This window comes from Peromyscus maniculatus, chromosome 16, assembly GCF_049852395.1.
Source record: "Peromyscus maniculatus bairdii isolate BWxNUB_F1_BW_parent chromosome 16, HU_Pman_BW_mat_3.1, whole genome shotgun sequence".
Lineage (NCBI taxonomy): Eukaryota > Metazoa > Chordata > Mammalia > Rodentia > Cricetidae > Peromyscus > Peromyscus maniculatus.
This window is the reverse complement of record NC_134867.1, coordinates 42,069,988-42,086,631: the sequence shown is the minus strand read 5'-3', so window position 1 is coordinate 42,086,631 and position 16,644 is coordinate 42,069,988. Positions and strand designations below refer to the sequence as shown.

The 16,644-nt window shown below is 45.4% G+C and overlaps 1 protein-coding gene across 1 annotated transcript; it reads left to right on the top strand.

Annotated features, from left to right (window-relative positions):
* Cited2 (Cbp/p300 interacting transactivator with Glu/Asp rich carboxy-terminal domain 2) lies at positions 1–2,561 on the top strand. The gene is made up of 2 exons (XM_042262390.2): positions 1–297; positions 805–2,561. The coding sequence occupies exon 2, from the start codon at positions 813–815 to the stop codon at positions 1,623–1,625; it is 813 nt and encodes a 270-aa protein (XP_042118324.2). The 5' UTR covers positions 1–297; positions 805–812; the 3' UTR covers positions 1,626–2,561.
* The last annotated feature ends 14,083 nt before the right edge of the window (positions 2,562–16,644 follow it).

The following is a 16,644-nucleotide window of genomic DNA, read 5'->3' as shown; positions in this document are numbered from 1 at the left end:
AGGCTCTCGCTCCGCCCTTCCTGAGATCTTTATATTAACTGTGGCCAAAGCCCTAAGAAACACAGCTCATTGTTGGCAGCTGCCGGGCGGTCCTGCAGAGCGGCGAGGGCAGCGGAGGGAAAAGAAAAGGGAACGGCTCGCAATCTGCCCCAGCGGCTGCTGCAAGACCTCGGCGCCAACCTCGCCCGAGCGAGCGCCTCACAGCCCCCTCGGCCGCCGCTCTATGTGCTGCTGAGCCGGTCCTGGACCCGACGAGCCCGCCTTCGGTGTTCCGAGCAGAAATCGCCAAGACGGAAGGTGAGCGCGGCGGGCGAAGCTGGCCAGGGCTGCTGCCAGCCTCGTCCTCCGAGGGCAGGGCTAGCCCCGGGGACGAGCGTGAGGCGGAGCTGGGGAATAACAACAGGATGTGCAACCACAGGGTGAGGAGGGCTGATTGAATGCCTGAAGTTCGCGGCCGGGCTCCGGGGCACTTCCTTTATTAGGCCACTTCGGAGAACCTAGGGGGGTGTGGGCTCCGGTCGCCCCCCCCTCCCCCTCCGCTCCCGGATCGCTGGGGAAGGGGCCGATCGCGCAGCGCCAGGCTGTGCGGGTCCGGCGGGCGGCAGGTCCGCCGAGGTGGCGAGCTCGGGTGCACGGACTCTGCCGGTGGGTTCCCTCCCCGGGTGGTGGTGGTAGTGGTGGTGGTGATGGTGGTGGTCTGCTGCTTTGACGTGCGCGCGGGTCCAGGGGCGACAGAAGTGGGGTGCTCTCTGGTGGGCGACACGTGTGGCGCGGGTCTCAAGCGTCTGCTCGTTTCGCTTTCAGGACTGGAAATGGCAGACCATATGATGGCCATGAACCACGGGCGCTTCCCCGACGGCACCAACGGGCTGCACCACCACCCTGCCCACCGCATGGGCATGGGGCAGTTCCCGAGCCCGCATCACCACCAGCAGCAGCAGCCCCAGCACGCCTTCAACGCCCTCATGGGCGAGCACATACACTACGGCGCGGGCAACATGAATGCCACGAGCGGCATCAGGCACGCCATGGGGCCGGGGACTGTGAACGGGGGGCACCCCCCGAGCGCTCTGGCCCCCGCCGCCAGGTTTAACAACTCCCAGTTCATGGGCCCCCCGGTGGCCAGCCAGGGAGGCTCCCTGCCGGCCAGCATGCAGCTGCAGAAGCTCAACAACCAGTATTTCAACCATCACCCCTACCCCCACAACCACTACATGCCGGATTTGCACCCCGCTGCAGGCCACCAGATGAACGGGACAAACCAGCACTTCCGAGATTGCAACCCCAAGCACAGCGGCGGCAGCGGCACCCCTGGCGGCGCGGGCGGCAGCGGCACCCCCGGCGGCTCCGGCGGCACCTCGGGCGGCGCTGGCGGCAGCAGCGCGGGCGGCAGCGGCGGCGGCAGCAACACCATGCCGGCCTCGGTGGCTCACGTCCCCGGGGCAATGCTGCCGCCCAATGTCATAGACACTGATTTCATCGACGAGGAAGTGCTTATGTCCTTGGTGATAGAAATGGGTTTGGACCGCATCAAGGAGCTGCCCGAACTCTGGCTGGGCCAAAACGAGTTTGATTTTATGACGGACTTCGTGTGCAAACAGCAGCCCAGCAGAGTCAGTTGTTGACTCGGTGAATCTCGGCGGCGGCGGCGGCGGCGGGCGAGAAGAAATCACCCTTCCCAACCCCCACCCCCAACTTCTTCGGTGTGAATTAAAAAAACAAAACAAAAAAAAAAGCAAAAAAAAAAAAAAAAAAAAACCATTCCCTTAGACGCAGTATCTCACTTTTCAGATCCTGAAAGGTTTGAGAACCTGGAAAAAAAAAAAAAGTAAACTATAAACTTGTACAAATTGGTTAAAAAAAAAAAAGATTGCTGCCACTTTTTTTTTCCTGTTCTTGTTTTTACACCTCCCTTATGTAGTTGAAATATCTAGCTAACTTGGTCTTTTTTGTTGTTTGTTTTTACTTCTTATTTCCTCACTTTCTCCAGTGCTCAACTGTTAGATATTAATCTTGGCAAACTGCTTAATCTTGTGGATTTTGTAGATGGTTTCAAATGACTGCGCTGCATTCAGATTTATGAGTGAAAGGAAAAATTGCATTCGTTGGCTGCATGAACTTGGAAGGGCAGATATTACCACTGCACAAAGCTGCCATCTCGCTTCGTTTTTTTTTTTTTAACTATGCATTTGAGTACAGACTAAGTTTTCAAATATGCTAAACTGGAAGAGTAAACAGATGTGGGCCAAACTGTTCCGGATCAGGAAAAGTCATACCGTTCACTTTAAAGTTGGCTGTCTCCCCTCCCCCACATGTACAGACAATAATAGGGTGTGGAATGTCAGTCAGTGGCAAACATTTCACAGATTTTTATTTTGTTTCTGTCTTCAACATTTTTGACACTGTGCTAATAGTTATATTCAGTACATGAAAAGATACTACTGTGTTGAAAGCTTTTTAGGAAATTTTGACAGTATTTTTGTACAAAACATTTTTTTGAAAAAATACTTGTTAATTTATTCTATTTTAATTTGCCAATGTCAATAAAAAGTTAAGAAAGAGCTTGTTTTCTAGAAGTCAGTCATTGGAGGGGGGGGGTGCCCTCAAGGTGGACTTGTTATTGATTGAGAGTAAGCTTTCTAAAGGATAAGTTACGGGACACTAAAAACAGGTCACGGTGAGCTTAAGGGGGAGCAGGATTTAAGGTAATTGGCAAATGCTGCATTGTTACATTTGTAGCATGCCTCTGGGTGTGGCTTAATCAAAGGCTGGGAAGTTGTCAAAGTGCGGTTTAACTACATCCAATTCTAGGGAACCTTGGCTGGGAAGGCTTGCAATATTAAACATATCTTTCTCCCCGGGTGGGAGGGAGGGGGAACCAAGCGTTTCTGACTCAACTTCTTAAAAGGAGGTGGACTAGAATAATATACTGAGTGATTGATGGGGGCGGCATTAAGTATAAATCCACCTTTATTTCTAGTGATGAATTTTATTTCTGAGCAAAGGTGCTGAGGATAGACAAACAGTTTCCAACCTAATCTCAAGTAGCTTCTGACTGGGTTACAGTTCTGAGTGGAGCGGGAGGGGGGTGGAGGGTGGGGGGGCGGGGCAGGGGCGGAACCTACCTCGAGGCTTCCTATACTATTTAAATTTCACTCAGAGGTTGATTCAAAGGTCAAATTACAACCTTCCTAACATGTGCCCTCCCAAGCATGCCCCATTTCCCAGAATTCTGAGCTGCTGCTGTCGGGGGCATTAGGTGCCCCGCACCTCAGTATAAAATGATTGTAACAAGCAGGCCATCCCCACATTCAGTGGGTGTCAAGGGCCGCCTTACATAATCAAGCAGAAGTTCAAGTGTCAAAACATCCCAGATGGAAGGGGAAGGAATTAGGTTTTGTTTTCCTGCCGTGTTTTCATGCTTTTGAGAGCAGTATAACCACAGCCAAGGGGGGGGGGGGGGGGAGACAGACTCATACTTAACCTATGGAGAGAGTAAGGAAACCTATGCAGAGAGAGAAAACCCTACAAACCGTGCTTCAAAAGAGCAATTCCTTCCCAGGTCTGACTTCCCATGCTTCCCAGTCAGTCAGAGCAGGCAGGTTCTGCTCCCCGGGCTGCCCTGGAATCTGGCGCACAGGCTGACTGAGTGGGACTCAGACGGCCTCCCCTCTGTGGGTTCTAGTTCCAAGCCGGGCAGGTAAAATTAAGATGCATACCGCACTGGGTTGTTTTTTTTTTAATATCTCTGTAGCTGACATCGTCCTATTCAAGATCATGTTCTATGAAGTTATCCAAAGCTCCCTCGCCCCAATTTTCAAACAATCCCGTTTCTCCAATAGTTAAAGCTGGAGTTTTTCTTCACCTAAGACATGTCAACAATACTGCATCTTCAACCAGGCATTAAGTCTTCCTAGCTTGGCATTTTCACAGTAAGGTTCCCCCCCCCTCCACCCCCACCCCGCAGCCCCCTCCACCCTCCCACCCCTCCCCACCCTACCCCCCTCCATCCTCCCACAGACTCAAGACTCAAGTGGGAAAAAAAATGTTTACATACATATTCATACAGCAATGCTGGCTCTTTTTCACATGTGGGCTTTTTGTTTGTTTGTTTGTTTGTTTGTTTGTTTATAAAGAGGAAAGCAAAGAATTGTCACGCCGTCACCCTGTATCATTTATTCTGCCGGGAAATAAGCCATAACACTTGCTCTGTCATTGCAGTCCCTCATTGTCGTGTTCCCCCCCCCGCCCCGTCCGTCCCCTCCTCCCCCCCGCTGCTCCACGCCGGACACGTATGGAGAGATGTAGAGCTCAAGGAGCTATTCTTAGAACGTGGGCCCATCCCTGCCAGAACAGAGGACTCACACACAGAGGAGCTGGCTAAAAGGCACAATTTGTCCTCAGTACAAACACAAATGCACCCCCTCCCCACCACCACCACCACCCATCTCTATTTCATTAAAACTCTCTTGATCAACAATTGAGCAGATCCTACGTGATATCTGCAGGTCGCTTTAGGCAGAGAAAAATAAGCCCTTGTTTAAACAACCCGATTAATGAAACCTGTACAGTGACCTAGATCACCCGGCTCCTGGCAGACATTTGCAAAAAACCCTTCTGTGGTCTTGCTTCCTACTAGGTTGCCCAGAGCATATGGGGAAATTTGACCTCTGTACCTTGGCTGTTTGTCAAAAAGTTCTAAGGCGGTACAAGAGGGCTTCTGTTCTTTAGGCTTTGCTCACAAATAGACACTCCATGCTTGATTTTCAAGATGAGATGAGTGATAAGCACAGCCCCCTGGATACAGAGCAGAAAAATATGTCTGCATCGCATATAATCGTGTGGGTCTGTGGGTGCTTGATAAAAATCCTGGTGGCAGCATCCTTGTGGCTGATAAAGACGTTAGAGCCGTGGATAGGTCTTTGAAGAGCAGTTACCTAATCACCACTGTTTATGGGGTGCCAGGCTGGAAACACTGGTTCCAGGAGGCTGACATCTATTGTGAAGTTTACGGTCTCTGTGACTTTTACTACTGTAAACGCCTGGGATGGCTATAAATTGATGTCAGCATTAAAGGCCAGATCCTTTAGAGCAAAATATTAATCCACTAATCTATTATGGGTGGCTGGCTTTCAAATACTAACTTTGCAGCTCCAGACCATTAGGTGTTTCCGCCCCCTTGTGGAATTTACTCAGAAGGCTTAAGGAACGCTTTAAAGAAGGGTTTTTTTTTTTTTTTTAAATTGTTTGTTTTTTGCCGTTGCTGAAGACTTCGCTTTTTTCCTTGAGCAAATACTCTGTGTTTGTGCAATCTTTTTTTTTTTAATGAACAAGGATTGGAGATTAAGCACTCTTTATAAAAATAAGAGAATTTTACCTGTCAAGGACTTTAACCTATGATTCAAGTTGCATAATTTGAGATTGGCTTCCCATTTGGAAATGCACCCTGGTTAGGGGATTTTTCCTTTTGGGAAAGTGACAGGTGGAGGTTTGGACCAATGCCTTCACCTGTCAGACAGGTGGGGGGGGGGCTGCAAACATGTGAACCCCCACAACTGGACTACTGGTTTGTAAATGAGTGTGGAGAAGCCTGCGTTTGATGGGGGTGAGGTTAGGGAAGTGGTGGGAAATATTCAGGAATGCAGAATGCAATTATCCATGTTGGAATGTGACCTAGGCGCTGGCTCTAATCTAGTGAAAAGGGCCACAGGCCCTCTAATGAGAATAAATGCCCCTGTCTAATTGAGTCAGGAAAAATTTCCTTTAACATAAACCTGGCAGATAACATTGTCTCCAGAAAAACAAATTTAGAACTTCAAGAATGTAGGCTCTAAGCCACTGACATCTTTTTTTTTTTTCTGTTTTGTTTTGTTTTGCTTGCATAAAGGGACTATTTCCTGTTGCTTTAGAGATGGTATTTGCCAGCTCAGTATTATACCACTATCGTCAAAATCTGAGCTCCCAGACAGGCTGAGGTGAACCTCAGCAAGAACACTAAACAGCACATCAAAAGCCTTAGCCAGTGAAACCCTATGAGCATGGTTTGTCTTTCCCCTCCAAAACAGGGAACAATGGCAGAGTCTGAATTTTAACTGCAATGGACTGGCTTAAATTACTTGACCTATTTTTATGCAACAAGGAGAGAGATGACTTCTTTCTTTTTTATTATTACTTTAACCGATGGCCACACTTATTGGAAAAGGAAATATAAGGACATTTTCTACCAAGCAGTAAGCTGTTGATAAATAATTTAGTTTGCTTTGTAGTGAGGGAGACCCACCTATATTTCTGAAAAGTATTAGGATACCAGAAAGAAAGAAATTTCCCTTCACAAGATGGAATTAAATGAATAAGTAATGTTAAATAATGAACTTTAGATAGGTTTGCATTTCTACCATGCTTAGCTATTTACAGGCATGATATAAGCTAAGCAAATGAGAGAACTGCTGTATGAAGGGAATGCACGGACCTTGGGAAGGAGATAATCCCAGGCCACCTTCCTTCCATACTTTCTATAAATAAACAATGCCTTTTTAGTGCATTGGGGCCTTATCAGTTACTTTCACCCCCAAGATAAGCACAGATGTTAAAAGCAACCATGAAATGCCAGAAGTAGCCCAGGTGATGCGGTTGGTACTTCCTGAGAATTCTGCTTGACTAACCCAGGAGTGTAGATCAAAGGTGGGTGAAGAGTGCTACTGCTTCCTTTGTGGACTGTTGGTTTAGGCTGAACTAATTAGCGATTAGTGAGGCTGCTGCCCAACGTGGGGTGAGGGCTGAACACTGGTTTACAGGCTTCTTGGAATTTTCCCCCGGGGCAACCCCCCCATCATGACCATTCCAAAAATCCTTCCCCTTTTTCTCTTTATTATAGAGCAGTTACATGGTTACAACAGGGGGCCACGGAGTCTGTATCCTAGGGTGCTGTTAGCTGGTGCCACCGTGAGAGAGACAGACACAGAGGGCGAGTTAACAGGGCTGAAAGGACCCTTCCAGCACATTCCTGAAAGCAGGAGAGAAAACAAAATTTAGGCTGAGGGGAAACTTAACCTAGCATAAAATAATAATAATAACAACAACAATAATAATAGCTAACTACAAGTTGTAGGTGAACACATGAAGGAGGGTGATGGCAGTGTCATTCATGGCTACTTAAATAACCACTCACTGTGTCTCCCTTGTGGACTGACATAAAATTTGGCCTTGTGATTTCCTTAAGTTGGTTGGCCACAAAGATCATCATCATCATAATTTTGTTATTTCTTGAAACTCATTGTTTGGGATTTAGTCACACACACACACACACACACACACATACACACACACACACACACACACACACACACAAATCCTCAGGCGCTCACTGCCCCGCAGCAATGATTTTGCAAAGCTCTTAGAAGAAGATGAGCAAAGTGTCCCTTCCTCGATTCGATCCCCTCTTCGTGTGATGCGGTGAACTGATACATGGCTTCGTGACCACACAGCCTCTCAAGTTCCTAAAATAAACATCCCCGAGGTTCTGAGATGCCCGACGAGCAGCAGTTCTTGGAACAACCATTCCCACCTGAGTGGAGCCACCCCTCTAAGAGGTAAAAATCAGGAAAGGGAGAAAAAGCAACAAGGTGAAAAAGAATTCCATGCGTTATATGAAAAATATTTAAATAAATATTACTTTAGTAAAACAAAATATAGGGAGACTCTTCTTGAGTGATGGAACATGAATTTTTTTTTTCCTTTTTCTAGTTTTTTTGAGAGACAGGGTTTCTCTGTGTAGTTTTGGTGCCTGTCCTGGAACTCATTTTGTAGACCAGGCTGGCCTCGAACTCACAGAGATCCACCTGCCTCTGCCTCTGCGTGCTGGGATTAAAGGCATGTGCCACCACTGCCTGGCTGGGACAGGGATTTTTAAGGTGGTGAGAAACACACTGTTTTGGTTGCATGGACCAAATCACAGACGACAATCCTTAACTGACTTGGTTGAGCGTCTACTGCGCTTCAGAAATTGAAGAAGGCATCTCACACACATACACTTATCTAATACAACAGTCCTGCAAAATTCAGATTATTATTCCAACGCGAGTTAAGAAAGTGACATTTAAAAGGAGAGGAACTGCTAAAGGGCAGCGTAACCCATCTTAGAGGTTGACACCAGACTTGGAGACAGTTCCTACCAGAATGCTCTTGAGATAAACCAAGAAATGTCGATTCTTAAACAGCAATGACTGCAAAATGGTAAATGTAAAACCAGCCCGTGAGGAGAAGCTCTACATCAGTGGTTCTCAACCTGTGGGTCGCAACCCCTTTACAGGCCAACAACCCGGTCACAGGGATCGCCTAAGACCGTCAGAAAACACAGGAATTTAATTGCAATTCATAACAGTAGCAAACGTACAGTTACGAAGTAGCAATGGAGTAATTCTGTGGTTGGGGGTCACCACCCCATGAGGAACTGTATTAAAGGGTTGCAGCATTTGGGAGGTTGAGAACCACTGTGTACATGCTTGTCGGTTATAAAGCACACTAACATTACTATAGAAGTGTCTGCCCATTGGATACATCAGACCTCTGAGGAGTCTCAAGATATGGCTGCATACGTTTCCAGACCCAGTCAAAGTATTCTTCGAAAGTAAATGTGGCTTTGAAAGGACATAGATTGTGTAGTCGAAATCATGCTTAGCATTTTGACCTCATTTGAAGGTCGAGTCAGATAAAAGCATACCGGTGTTACGCGTTGTAATTTTGTTTCTCTTTACTGAATTCCGTAATACTGGATGATGGCTTCTTCCCCCAAATGAAGCTAATATCTTAGATTTGCCACTTCTACAACCTAGTCAATAAAAAATATCCGTGGCTAAGTTCTCTCGTGTAAAAATTTCCAGTCTGTGGCTTGCCCCTGTGGCTGGCAGCCGTTATACATCAGTGTTGATGATAAGTTTCAGGCTGATGTTTGAATGTGTAAGAAAATGAACATCATAAGATACAGGAAATGGCCGGGCGATGGTGATGCACGTCTCCAATCCTAGCACTTAGGAGGAAGAGGCAGGTGAATCTCTGTGAGTTCGAGGCCAGCCTGGTCTGTAGAAAAAGTTCCAAGACAGCCCGGGGTACACAAAGAAATCTGGTCCCCAAGATTCCTGAAGGTACAGGAAATGTAGAATTTAGTTTGTTTGTACTTAAAATTATCTTCCTGGACATAGCCAGACTTTTCTGTTGTAGGGGTGGGCCTACCCACTCTGCTGGCTCTGGCCTGCCACAGACATGAAGGGCTCTTCTATTAATAGATGTAGTGAAATGAATAGTAGACCAGGATTAAAAACATGGGTCTTACTCTGCAACTAAATAGCTGTGTAATTTAATCACAGCTGGCTTAGGTTTCTCCATCAGCGAAATGAAGATGTTTAATTAATACATCTTGTATTCAGATTCTCATGAAAGAAACATTGGTCCATTCCTATCGTTTTTCTTTCTGTGGAAAGATGGACCACAGCAAGCTGCTTCAAACCCTCCTACATCACTTCTCACTAATCTTTTTCCAAGGTAAATGGGAGCTTGCCGATGTGCCGTAGACTTGATCCAGCTGGATTGGCGCTCTGAGAATTGGAGTCATCTCTGTAAATGTCCCCTACATTGTCATAATAACATCACACCACTGTTGTTGGCTGAGATTCGCAGACCTCCAAACAGATATCAAAAATTCACCAGCCACGAAATATTTCTTGCGCGCAACACTTTTAAGCCTTCTGGTGACTTTAGGACATCCGTTGCTGGTACAGTGGTTCCATTTATGTGTGCTGACATTTTTTTTTACCAACTCTGTATCTCAAGTTCTGTCTCACTTTCTTACATATTAATTTTGCTAGCCAGACCTTCATACATAAAAAGCATTCAATCAGTATTGAAACTCTGATTTCTTAAAAAAAATTCCTCCTGGCCCACAATTATCACCACCATCATTGTTATCGTTACTTAATTTCTCAGAGAGATATTCCTATAGTCAATGAAGCGGGCCACTGAGAATTTTAAGCAGGAAAAGAGCCAACCATCTATGTCCATTCATCTAGTTTCCCTTATCCAACTTCTCACCATCACAGTCCTCCACTTTGGGTAATCAATTACTTGGACAGATGACAGATTGATGTGTGAAAACTGGTTATACAAAAGGAACTGTACATCACGTGTGTAACTACCCAGGAAATGACTTTTGATTTTGCATGGAGAAGAGATGTTTTAGTACAAGAAAGCATTTCACAAACTGGCCACCAGGTGGAGCTAGAGTCCTATAAATGTTACTTGCACTTTCCTCTGGCTACCAAGACCAGATTGACACTTGCCCTAGGGGCTACCTCCACCCCATTTGTTTTTACTGAACCTCAACAGATTCTACACGGCCCTCTATAAAACAGAACTAAGTCAAAGATGCCTAAACACACTCTTCCCAGGCATCACTCTTGGCTACAGTCTATCAAAATTAGAATTTACAAAAAAGGCATCCTTTTCCTGGGATCCCCTTCCTTTTTGAAGTACCCTCCTCCTGTCTTCCTTTCACTCAAGTACCAGTCACTCAGTTCGATGCCCTGCTAGTGACATTTCTCTCTGAAGAGAGGGAAGAAACAAAGAAAATTTGAATGGTAGAATTTTTGTGTATTAGTCCCCAAAAGTATGGGAAGTGCCTCCCTCTTCCTTTGCCTGGTCCTAAGGTCAGTCCTTCTCCTGTTTCTTCTCTCATCCCTCAAGTCAGTCAGTTCCTTTGCTCAACCTTAAATATGGGCATTCATTTCCTGCCGCATCCCCAGCCTCCATTACTCAAAGTTCGGGTAGCATCAAGACACGGAGGGATTCACAGCCCAGATCTGCAGCGCTGACCTCCAAACCACCCGCCCATCCTTGACCCAAGTCTGTCTGCTGATGAATCACACACACACACACACACACACACACACACACACACACACACACACGCCGCGCTAACTGGTTTCTGTTAAGTTACCTTCATCTGTTGTTCCTCTGCCTAAAGCATGTGCCCCGCACCCAGACCCGCTATACCTGGTCAGACTCTGCACCCTCATCCTGAGTGACCAGGTGAATGGATGCCACTTTCTCTCCCAGTGGAGCTTAAAGCTCTTCAATCTTGCTCCAGTTCTCTGTCATGTGGTGTTTTGTTTTCTTAAGTGTTGAAGTATTTGACATTCATCACATCAAATGGTGGAATTGAACCGTTCTGTAGACCTGGGATTCACTGACTAAGTTTTCTGCCATATGACTTCCGAGGCTCATTCAGGAAAAAAAAAAAAAAAAACACAAGGCTTCCTCCTGCTTCTTGCAGGACACACGCCCTTGAAGCCCTGAGCCTCAGGTGATGTCCCACTACCTTGAGGCTGGCATGCTGTGAAGAAACCAGTAGGGTGGAAAGGCTGTGTGGCGTGACTGCGCCTGCCATCAGCACCCACAGAGTGCTGCGGCCGCAGGAATATATCATAAGAACTCAGCCGGTTATGGCAAAGTCACTGCCTGGAGGGATCAAGGAATTCCTCCAGAGGAAGCCAAATTCCAAGGAGTTTTTGGTGCTATTTGGCTTGTTATATATCAGCTGTCTTCTGTTATGAAAATCATGTGTGCCTTCCTAGCTTTCCCAATTGACTTTTCCCTAAGAAGGGCTAACAGTGTGGACTGATCACTCTCTAGACATACACATTCCAGGTATTTGGAGAACTGCCTCAGGAAAGGCTTTCTCTGGAATCAGATATCTCCCTTAGCCACTTTCAAGGACTAGCAGTAATAACAGTCCACATGCAAGTCTCCTGACTTAAGGTAAATTCCACAAGGAGACACCACCTAGGTCAGGTGGACATTAAGTAATAGCTTTACACAATTCAGCTCAGACCCTCTTTCTTACAGTCTTACTAACTTTATAGACCTTTAACTCCTTACCTAACCACTTCTAGTAATATTTAGATAACCTTCTGTACTGACAGCTATGCTCAGCCAGAACCCCAGTTTAAGCCTCCCTGTAATTATCATTGGCAGCATCTGGCCAGGTCCATTCCCAGTTGGAGGAAAGTACCTTATCAGAGATACCCCTGTATTCTCTAAGAACAGACTTAAGCATCCAGGCTACCTGTTTGAGAAGGCCTGGCAGATGTGCCAATTAAGCTTTACTTCCTCCTTTCTCAAATCTTACCTCTGGTTCCAGATCTCCCTTTAACTATCACCAGAGGCATCTAGCTGTACACAGGGTTGCCTAGCGACTGAGCACACTTTCCCCCACCCTGCAGAAAAATGGTAGATAGCTTGGACAGATAGGAGCCACAGGAAAAAGAAGGCAGTTTTATTTTCTCCCATTGACCTAGCAACTTATAGATTCTTAACATTTTCTACCAATCACATTTAAGAGTTTAATAGTTGAGCACATAAGATCCCTCTTCTTAGATATTACACAAATTTATCCTTTAGTTAATTCATTTCCCCATTGGTCACTTCCCTTTCAGGTTGCAAATTGCCCCGGCCGGCGGGGTCTTCAACAGGGACCTAAAGGGAAGGCCGGCGAATGAGAGGGACAAGAGACACAAAGAATGAGAGCAAGACAGAACGTCTGATCAAGCTCCAAAGTTTTATTTTTCTCTCAAGGCATATATAGGTAGGCAAAGGGGGTCGCAAGCAGGAAGGGACTTAATTATGGGGGTTGCAAGCAGGAAGGGACTTAATTATGGGCTGTTCGGCCAGCAGGAAATGTTGCTCTGAAGGTTATCTATCTACCCTTGTCTAACTGACTAATTGCTTGACTGCAGCTCATTCACCTGATATCTGAGAAGAGGTTCTGGTATCTGTGGGAAGAGGTTCTGGTGCTATGGAGACTTAAACAAGGCCTAGATCTAAGAGAAGAGGAGAGAAACCCAAATATGGCAGCCTGTGTGTCAAGGGTCGATTAGGCTTATGGCTCCCGTCAGCAAATGATAATTAATGGTTATTGTCTCTCAATGTGATTCTTATCACCCCTCTGTTTGACCTGGAAGCCTGGCTATATATACCAGGACTTCCAGGACACTGGGGGATGGAGAAGAGAAAGGAGAATGGAAGAACTAGATGGGTAAGAACTTGAGAGGAACAAACTGAGATGGGGAAGAACTAGATTGAAGGGCTAGAAGAGAGGACTAGAGGAACGAGATGGAAGATGAGAAAGAGCCAGATGGGGAAGTACTAGCTGGGTAAGAACAAGATGACAAGGACCTAGATGAGGCAGAATAAGACGAGAGAATTAAGATAGAACTTAGAGGGAGCAATAGATAAGTATAAAGAGAAGTCAGGCAAGAAAGGAGCTAGGCATGAGAACAGAACTGAAGCTGTGTATAAAGGATGTTATGCCAGAGGAATTAAAGCAAGTGGACTATAGAGCTCGATGTGCTGAGATTCTATTTCCCGAAAATAGTCCTCACCATTAGTAGTTCTCTCTCCTGAGCCCCTGGGATGTATAATATTAAGACTGGTCCTGCTAATATTATACAAGAACAGAGGTTCCCAATTGGTGGCCAGTGTCAACCTCCATATATGAGTGAAGACCCTTTGGGTGCTCCCGGTCTCGGCTACTGAGTTACCCACCATCACTGAGTCTTCCCAGGTCAGATATTATGGAGCAGAGAAAACCATGGGTCTTGTTTTTTTTTTTTTTCTCCTCACTCCACATTTGTGATGCACAGAATCAGCGAGCATAACAAAATGATAGCCTGTGGGGTCACGTGATACATACCGGTAGCAACTGAATCATAGTCATAACCACTTTTCTTCAAATATGTTTTTTTATTCCAACGGGTTGTTGGTTACTGTGCTTGGTTCGAAATATAAGCTCTATGAGAATAGACATCTTTGGTTTTGTTCATTGTACATCAGCCTAGAAAAATGCTAGTACATGGTAGATGCTTGCTAAGTATTTATTGTTAAATTCACTTATTAGAAGGAATCAATGATTTCTCCTCTCCTATATCTTTCTTCTCTCTACTGCACCCCTGCTGTCTGTGCTCAAAAATTCCTTATTTCTTACCTAAATGTGATCTGACCAGATACCACCTACATACTTCAGGAGGTGAGAACATAAGAGGAACATTGGGTCCTATAGCTCAAGCCAATGAAATGGATCTGGACAGGCATGCTTGTACCACGATGATGAGGGAATGAACAGGGTGCGCTGTGGCCTCTCAGGGCCTTAGGAATGAAAACTAGTCCATGCCCAACCAAGGAAGTTACATGAAAGAGAACTATGCTATAGAAACCATGCAGAGAAACTAACTATAGTTGAGCTCGGGTGCTCTTAGGGGACCATAGGCTCACACTGATGAGCAGAGGAACTGGTTGGCTGATGTCAACAGACAACAGAGCCATTACGTGATCAAAGCAATACTAACGGGTTGTATTACGCTAAACATGGGAAGAGAAGGAGAGAGGAGGCACGTATGTTCATCACAGCATTCCAGCTAATTCAGTCCCCATCAGAACCACAGTTCTTGTGAGATGCCACTACAGTTTTCTTTAATAATGGGAGGACGTTGGCATTGTATTTCAGAACTCTGTTTTTATTATACACGCTCCTTCTGCCCAAAATGTATGGCTCATCTTCATCCTCCTAATTGAAGGGTCCTTTAGCACCCACCTCAAGGATTTTGTCTGAGAAGCCTTCTCCCATAACTCCCTTCTCCACAACTCTATTCCACACTAAGGGTTACATAGAACTTCTACTTTGCAATCTCATCCTTGTATTAGAAATTCTTAGCTATAATTTGCAGGTACTCTGGTTCTACTTAAGTCCATTATGTTCTCTATTCTTAGTCAGTGAAAGGGCATCAGGAGTGATCAATTCCTGACTTAATGATGCTGATGGGAACTCACATCCTTATCACCTCTCTACTGGGCTCTTTTCAGCATTGACTTGACATTCAGCTAGTGACAGGTGCAGTTAGCCAACCTTCCATTACATGTGGTTCAGAAAAGCTTTTGCAAATGCAATCCCTTCATGTATCATATCCCATTTCCAAATAAACCAAGCAGTGGAGCAGAGTTATTTTAACCTACCTCCAACAGGAGGGTCAACAGTGGACAGTACTTGCTGAAAGTTTGGCTTCAAAGATAGGGTTTCTCTGTGTAGCCCTGGCTGTCCTGGAACTCACTTTGTAGACGTGGCTGGCCTCTAACTCACAGAGATCTGCCTGCCTCTGCCTCTCAAGTGCCAGGATTAAAGGCATGTGCCACCACCCAGTAGAACTATTTTTTTAAAATAGTTTTTATATTTTCAAAGCTTCTTCATATAAGAAAGATTTATAGCTACTAGAATTCTGTTATAAGTCATCTAATGCAGGTTTATTTGAAAAAAGTTAAAATGTCTTTCTATAAAATGACATTTGTTAATATAAATAAATATCCTCTTAAAAAGAAGAATATGGTCATTATGTCTTCATTTCTAACCCTTCAAAAATTCCCTTGTTAAGATGATTAATAAATAATTTCGCTGAACTAAGGAAATCATGTATGCATTGGCAGGTGATTAATCTCAGTGCAGCGTGAACAGAATCTAGTATTTATGAGCAAATTACCAATGGCTGTCTGGGGTGTTTCCGTGGTCAAACATATTGGTACATACACCAAAGTAAAAAACAGACTATTAAATTAGTCTGGCAAGATCCCAGTAGGAGAAATAAAAGATACCTAAGATATAAGAGTGGGCACCTTTTTGGCCCTCTCTTCCATAAAACACACCTCTACTCAGTCATGCAGCCACGTGGGAAGATCCTCACAATGGTATCTGAGAATCCTCATGAGCATATCTGGGCCTGTTTCCCAGCTATGGCAATGGGCCAGGAGCGGCCAGACAGACCCGACGAAACTGATCACCATAACTTCCTCTGCTAGTGATGGAGATCGGTCCATGGATATTGTATCGTTTTAGAAGCACCCATCTCTCCAAGTGTTTAACTTGGGAGCAGAGACGTTTTGTTGTCTGTTAGTTAAACATCTAGCTGTGTGCAAGAAGCTAAAGTCAGACTAAAGACGAGGGGAAGATGGAAGAGACAAGGAAAAAGGCGACTGGATACCCTCTGAATCCTTGAAGTCTAGATGCGACTTCACCCTCCTTGAGGTGGTTATGTGAGATAAAATAACAGTTCCTGTTCCTGAACTAAGTCAATTGAGTTTTGAAAGATGAAACAAAACCATTTGAACAATACATTGTTTTGCACTTAGGTTCTCAAAATCAAAATATTCCAAAATATTCTTGGAGGGAAGAAGTTTCACCAAGACTCAGGAAATAAATGAGTCTAACCAAGGCTTTGGAAGTAAACCAAACCCAAGTGTGAGAAAGCTCCTGAAATTGACGAGATCAACACAGCTCCGCCCTCCAGCAGAGTTCGATGAGCAGAGTCAGTTGCTGGGGAGAAGTCTCAGACCAGACCAGCTCTCTGCAACTCCTGCAGCGAGCTCCAGGGAGGCAGCTGTCCTAAGTCGCTCAGGCTGCAGTGAGCATGCAGCGAGGCAGCTGCCTTTGAGACATTTGTGTCCCTGTAAGCGACCCCTTCAGGCATGTTCCACAGAGTATGTAATATACTCAGGATTAATATTAGCTCAATAAAGCTGGGCGGTGGTGGCGCATGCCTTTAAATCCCAGCA